Source organism: Oryzias melastigma, linkage group LG17 (genome assembly GCF_002922805.2).
Source record: "Oryzias melastigma strain HK-1 linkage group LG17, ASM292280v2, whole genome shotgun sequence".
NCBI lineage: Eukaryota > Metazoa > Chordata > Actinopteri > Beloniformes > Adrianichthyidae > Oryzias > Oryzias melastigma.
The window spans coordinates 31114085-31121110 of record NC_050528.1 but is presented as its reverse complement, the minus strand read 5'-3'; the positions used below and the strand labels follow the sequence as shown (position 1 = coordinate 31121110).

At 43.6% G+C, this 7026-nt stretch overlaps 1 protein-coding gene across 1 annotated transcript in view; it reads left to right on the top strand.

Annotated features, from left to right (window-relative positions):
* The first annotated feature begins 2733 nt into the window (after positions 1-2733).
* Positions 2734-7026, top strand: part of atp1a2a (ATPase Na+/K+ transporting subunit alpha 2a) — a 68392-nt gene continuing 64099 nt past the window's right edge. Inside the window, exons 1-2 of the mRNA XM_024280357.2 lie at positions 2734-2845; positions 5256-5330. Coding sequence (XP_024136125.1) covers positions 2834-2845; positions 5256-5330 — 87 coding nt within the window. The 5' untranslated portion in view covers positions 2734-2833. The remainder of the gene's footprint in view (positions 2846-5255; positions 5331-7026) is intronic.

The window sequence follows — 7026 nt, the reverse complement described above, 5'->3', positions numbered from 1 at the left end:
TGTGGGTGGAGCAGACTCTTTCTGGAGGGGGCGGTTCTCACCTTGTTACATCAGCACGTGAGGACCTGTTTGTTTTTGTGGGTATGGGAGGGGCTGCTGTTGAGAGCGCAGGTTTTTGGAGGATTACTCAGAAATTCTTGAACAAATCAAAATACCACTTTGGGGTTGTTTATGGTGAGGGATGGACATGTTTATACACTTACAAACTCAAATAGTTGATTTTTCATGATATGCCCTCTTTAATATATCTACCTATCCATCTTTACATCTTCAAAACCCACTGAATCTATTTTAGGCCCACACGGTTGCTGGAGCCTATCCTGTTGGGTGAAGGCTGGGTACACTTGGAACAGGTCTCCAGTCTGTTGCAGGCCCACACACTCACCAAGGGGCAATTTAGTGTAAACAATTAAGTATTGTGGTACTGTGGTAGAAAAACAACGCATGCACAGGGAGAACATGCTAACTCCACACAGAAAGGATCCAGCCAGGATTCTAACCAGGACCTTCTTACTGTGAGGCGAGAGTGCTAACCACTACACCACTGTGCAACCTATGTTTACCTACACAATTAAAATAATGCTCCACTCCAAAAAGTTCTTACATTTACGTTTTATTTCTATAAAGCTGCATGAAGTGAAACTTTTGTCAAATGAAATGTGAATTTATGAAAAAAGAAACTGAAGAGGACGTGACATTCATATGTGATGGAGGTTCGGGAGGAGTTCAAGACTAATGTTGATAGAAAGAGAAACCAAACAGAAGCTCCAGTGTTAATGTCATCAGTAAATCTATTTTCTGAACCCTTCAAGTCCCAGTCAGGATCCTGAGATTCCTGGAGCTTCTATTGGGGCCAGGCGGGGTTCTCCATGTTCTCCAGTCCATCGCCGGGCCAGGTGTAAAGTCATTCATGTTGTCTTTATAACGATAAAAGCTTCAGTAATTCTGCAGGAAAAATGTCAGGAATTTAGATGTGTTTTCCAAATCATCAGCAAGATCCGACTCCTTCGTTCCCTTCATGCAGGTTCTAGTTGTGGCCTGATTGCTTCAACGCTCTTCCATGAGGACAAACTAATCACGTCTCTACAGATGTCGCAGAATGAGGCTGTTTGTCTCTTCTATAATTAGACAGGAAGGACACATTAAGGCGCTGCTCAGGTCTGTGGCTTCACATCACGTTTGAAGATCCACCCCCTTGAAATTTGTGTTTTTAACATGTTCTTGTGACATTTTTCTGATGATTGAGGACAAATATAAAGAAACATTTGGCTTAAAATTAGATTCCTGTGTTTATTTATTCAAATTGTGAGCAGATAAAAAATGCAGTTTAAAAAAGATTGTATTTGTGATAGAAAATGATCTGCTCCATTCTGATGCATGCCTCATCTGAGCTGGAATCTGGATCAAAACTAGATAGCTCTGATATTGCTCAACATTTTTTGGTTTCACCAGTAATGTTAAGTTGGTGTTGTGAGGGGCTGTAAGCTAGCAGGGTAGCATGTGAAAAGAAGACTCTCAGAAAGGGAAAAAAGCTGAGTCTTTGATGCTCCACACCAAAGGTCCCGCCCACAGCTCAGAGGTGACTCTGATTTACTCATGCCGCTCTGCAGAAACTATGTCCTACCTAGAAAATGACACTAGTATTTTTTTTGACTAAAAATACTATAATCTGAAAAGACTATTAAGAATGATCTTACAATAGATCAAAAGATGATCAGAGTGGGACTTATACAGCCTTGACACTCGCTTTAGGAGTGACCACATTTTTTGGAGTGACACTTTCTGCGGACATTTCTAGCAAAATTCCTCTTTTTTAGCTGTAACTTTTTAATTGTGTTGCTTAAACCAGAATTTGTCGACTGATGTTTAGTTCTCTGTCAATATTTCTAATAAATCACCAGTTTGAGTGATGGCTCAGCTGTTGGACAGGTATACAGGAAGTCAGGGTTTGATTCCCAGGGGGCTGAATACACTGAAAAAGTGAAATGTTAGATCAATTCATAAAAGTTTGTTACATTTAAAAATATTAGTTTTTATCAAATTAGAATTTTGAGTTGAATCAATCATCAACCTAAAATTTTAATGTGATGAAAACAAAAAATTGTAAATGTAACAAATAACTGAACTTTTGTTATTTGTTCCAACGTTTCAGCATAATGGCATAAAAATTGAGCTGATTTGCTGTGGCGACCTTTAAAGGGATAAGCCAAAGGGTGAACGACAACTTTAAGTAAAAGCATCTCTAATTTAAAACTTTAAAACCGTTACTTTTTTAGGGCTTTGTGTTCATGCTAATACTTAAGCTGGAGACCATGAGCGCCTCAATAAACGGCACAGTTTCAGCGTCTGGAGTTTGGCTGGGAGGATGCCATCAGAAACGGCTGAACACTCCGCTGCTTCCTCATCATAAACCCCGAGGGTGAGTATTGATCCCCAATCGTCACGTCTGCTGTAAATATTGCATGTAACGTAGAGAGCAAGGTTGCAGTTGCAGCGACGACAGCAGTGATTGATGGGATGTTGTTCTGCAGGAGACTGCATGTGTGTGCGTGTTTGGGGCAGGTGCTAAAGCCCCCCCCCCCTCTGTGCTTATGAATGTGAGAGAAGAAGAGCCAGCCTGGGACAGCAGTGGTGCAGTCCTTAAGGCTTAAGGGTGGGGGGGTTCAGGTTACCCTGACAGGAGGCAACAGCAAAGGGATATTTGGTGTGGGGGTGCCAGACCCAAAAAAAGCCAGCAGGATGTTCTGTTCTGCACGTGGGGGTGGAAGGTATCAGCTGTGGTCCATGAGTGCTGGCCTTTACTTCATAAGCTGCTATCGTCTGGACAGCAAGCATGGGCAGAGGGGTGAGTTCCTCTATTTTTGTCACGTTTCAGGCAAAAGAGTGTACTTTTTATGCATCGGAGTATTTGCAACCTGACTACACGGGAACTGTTACTCCTTAACCCTTTAACACCAGTCTCAAACTCAGCTCACCGAAGCAGAGTCTGGATGAGGCTGGGCCGTATGGGGTTCCATTTGTGCCAAAAATATGTTTTTGCGTCCACTCTCTATATCTTTGTTCCATTGTCTATGTCTACTGAACAAGTTTATTGAACATTTGTTCATGTCTACGTACTACTGAGCATCTTCTGCATGTTTCTGTGAAATGGGAGGAGCTACACAGCCCGCCAGGCCAAGTGGGCCCATATGGTTTCAAAGTGGGAAGAAATTGTGAGCCCTGAATGAGTTTGTCCACAGTATCTGTGGTGGCCCCACCTGTGTTTGCTCACAGTGGCTCAAGTGGGCAAACACAGGGGTGGCCGTGGTGCAGCGGTAGGGAAGATCGGAAGATTGTGGGTTCGATTCCCGCCTTGCCCACCCATGTGTTAAAGTGTCCTTGGGCAAGACACCTAGCCCCGAATTGCGTCTGGTGGGAGGCTAGCGCCAGTGTTCGGCAGCGGAGCCACCACCAGTGTATGAATGTGTGTGTGAATGGGTGAATGGGTCTGTGACTGTAAAGTGCTTTAGGCCTTCGAAGGAGGGTAGAAAGCGCTATACAAGTATACGCCATTTACTACTCAGTGGGTTGTCTTGTTAAGCTAGTTAGCTGCTCTGTGGACAGCGGAGCTCACTAGCTCGCTACGATGGAGCTACACTGAAGCTTGCTAGCTTGCTACAGTGGAGCTCGCTAACTCAATGCAACGGAGCTCGCTATCTCACCACAACAGCCCTCACTTCAGCAGAGCTTGCTAGCTTGCTACAATGGAGCTCACTTCAGCAGAGCTTGCTACAGTGGAGCTCGCTAACTCAATATACCAGAGCTCGCTAGCTAAATACAATGGAGCTCACTTCAGCAGAGCTTGCTGGCTCACTACAACTTAGCTCACTACAGCAGAGCTTGATAGCTTGCTACAGTGAAGTTCACTAACTCAATACTTAGCGTAGCAAGCCAACCCACTGAGTTCCCACTTTACCCAATGTGGGCAAACACAGGTGGGGTCACCACGGACACTGTGGACAAACCACATTTTCTGCCCATTTTTAAACCAAATGGGCCCCACTTACCCTTGCTGACTAGGTAATGACACTAGCATTTGTTACTGAGGACTTTTCTGACGACCAGATCCACACAATGGTTTTAAACATAAAGCTGAAATATCACAAAGCAAATACAAAGAAGCGTGGATATGTAGATTACTTAGTAGTACAAAGATGTGAAAACATGTTCATTAAACTTGTTCAGTAGACATAAACAATGGACTTAAAAACATATTTTTGGCACAAATGGAGCCCCATCTAGCCCTGGCTGTACATTTTGAGAAAATTACGTGCAAATAGTCACTTTCTAAAAAAAAAAAAAAAAAAAAAACTTTCCCTGCTTCAAGCCTAATCAATGTCACGCCCCCAAGAGCTAAATACCCCATTGTGACTGGTTGGTTCGCACAGCACTGGAAAAGGGCCATTGATACACAAATCGTTGGCCTCACCAGCAATTCACTTTCATATTAAGGCGAAGGGCCGCAAAATATCGACTTGGGGCCACCAGTTTGAGACCCCTGGTGTAACATCCTGTAGCTTTTGAACTCCTGCTTTTGAACTGCGTACGCCGCTTTTCTCCTTCAGAATCTGCTGGAATGACATTGATCGCATAAACAATTACAAAAATTACAGTTAATCAAAGAACATAAACACTGGAGTCAAAGGGTTAAGTGATGAGGAAACCCTGCAGACACACTTTGTGTGTCCTACAAACATGTTTGTAAAATGCTCCCCTCTTTAACAAGGTTCCTCTTTGGTACCAGTATAATGATGTAGTTCTGCTTGTCTGCCGGGCCGCTTCCATTTAGCTTCAGGGAAGGACAAGCACGGTTTTCCTCCACTCGCGCTGCCGCGTGGGGAAATTGCTATGCCAGACACATTTCAGGCACTTCTCCGGCTCCCTCTTTGCCTCTTTTTGATTACTTTTTTTTTTCCGCTGTGCCCCTCCGTGCACCGTCTCCTGGTATTTCCCTCCTTCAGCGACACGTGCCGGCGATACGAGACTGACAGCAGCAGATGATCCCCACGATGTTCTATTCCTATGACACCCTGCTCTCACTCTCACAAATGAGGAACTTGCACCATGATGAAAAAAAAAATCTCTTCCATATTCAATGAATAGTTTGCCATGAGTGACAGCATTTGGAATGAATGAAGGAATTGACTGTGATATGCTGATGTGTATTAAATTTCTTACAAGGCTTTCAGGTTTGATGGTCTTCTGTTTCACCACAGTGGGGAGGCGAGAGCGAAGGAAGGAGGAAGAAGAAGGAGAGGAACTTGGATGAGCTGAAGAAGGAGGTGGCCTTGGTAAGAAAAACAAGCTGTCAGTGTTTGGAGCCGCTCTCCTTCCACCCGGTGATTGATTCCATTACTCCAGCTCCCAGATGATCCCCAAACAGCATTACGCCAGAGGAACCAGCTTATTTAACATGGCTATAAATGAAAACAGTGGCCCGTAAACAAAATGGCAATCTTGCCTGTTCGGTGTGGCGGGCTGCAGATGTAAACCAGCCTGTCCGCTCCGATCTGCTCAGCCTCCCTCTGGCTGCACAGAGAGGCTGAATAATTCGTGGGCCACCAGCAGAGCGGCGTTGAGCCTCTGCTATGTGCAGAGAAGTACTTCTTTGAGGTGCTGTCAAAAATCCCAACAAGCCACGTCCATGAGAAGTGGGTTAGCATTCTCAGAACAGTGACGTTTAAATTAAAGACCCACTCCGATAAAAATTGTTTTTAACATTTTCTTGTTGCGGGGGGCTGCACGGTGGCGCAAGTGGTTAGCGCTCTCGCCTCACAGCGAGAAGGCCCCGGTTCGAATCCCGGCTGGGGCCTTTCTGTGTGGAGTTTGCATGTTCTCCCCGTGCATGCGTGGGTTTTCACCGGGGACTCCGGCTTCCTCCCACCGTCCAAAAACATGCTTCATAGGTTAATTGGTGACTCTAAATTGCCCCTAGGTATGAATGTGAGAGTGAATGTGTGTGTGATTGAGGCCCTGCGACAGACTGGCGACCTGTCCAGGGTGTACCCCGCCTTCGCCCATCAGTGGCCGGGATAGGCTCCGGCACCCCCGCGACCCCGAAAGGGAAGAAGCGGTCAAGAAAATGGATGGATGGATGGATTTTCTTGTTGCATTTGTTCTGATGATGGAGGAGACCTGAGGAGAATTCAGCTCAAAATTGCATTTCTATTTCTTTTTTAACTAAACTTTTATATTACTAGGAGAATCAGTTTAGAACAAACTCATTTATAACTAGAAAAGTTGCATTGCCTGCGACAATGGTAGTGTGACTGCGTTCTGCTGAATGTGGTTTCTAAAGATGCTGAAGAAATTGACTGCACTTGCTGAAGGGGTTTGCTGAAAATGCTAAAGCTATTTGCATAATGCCAAAGTTGCTAAATGAAATAAAGTTACACAAGTTAAGTTAAGAATTTCTTGAAAAATATAAATAAATAAAAATGTAAAAAATGAATGCCTAAAAGGTTTGAACTCAGAATTAGCCAAAAAGCTAGCATGTTGCTAAAATACTAGCTTAACCCAGAATTAGCCCAAAAAACCTCAGTCATGCCAAATTAGCTAAAAAGCAACCATGTTGCTAAAATACTGGCTTAAATCCATTGCAGTGCAAAAGAAAAACTATTAGATGCCAAATCAGCCAAATCTTTTTGGCACATTGCTAAAATTCTAGGTTTAAACCCAGAATTAGTCCAAAGAACCTCAGTAGATGCCAAATTAGACAAAAAGCTAACATGCTGCTTAAATATTAGCTTAACTTCAAATTAGACTATAAAACCTCAGTACATACCAAATTAGACAAAAAAAACTAGCTAATTGCTAAAACTCTGTCTTAACTCCACAGTTGCCGAAAAAACCTCAAGTGCCAAATTTGCCAACAATGTGGGCATGGTGTTAAAATATTAGCTAAACTCAAAAATTAGCCTTAAAAACTTCAGTAGCATTAATGCCCTTATGCTAAACATTATGATATCAAACTCACATAATGCACAA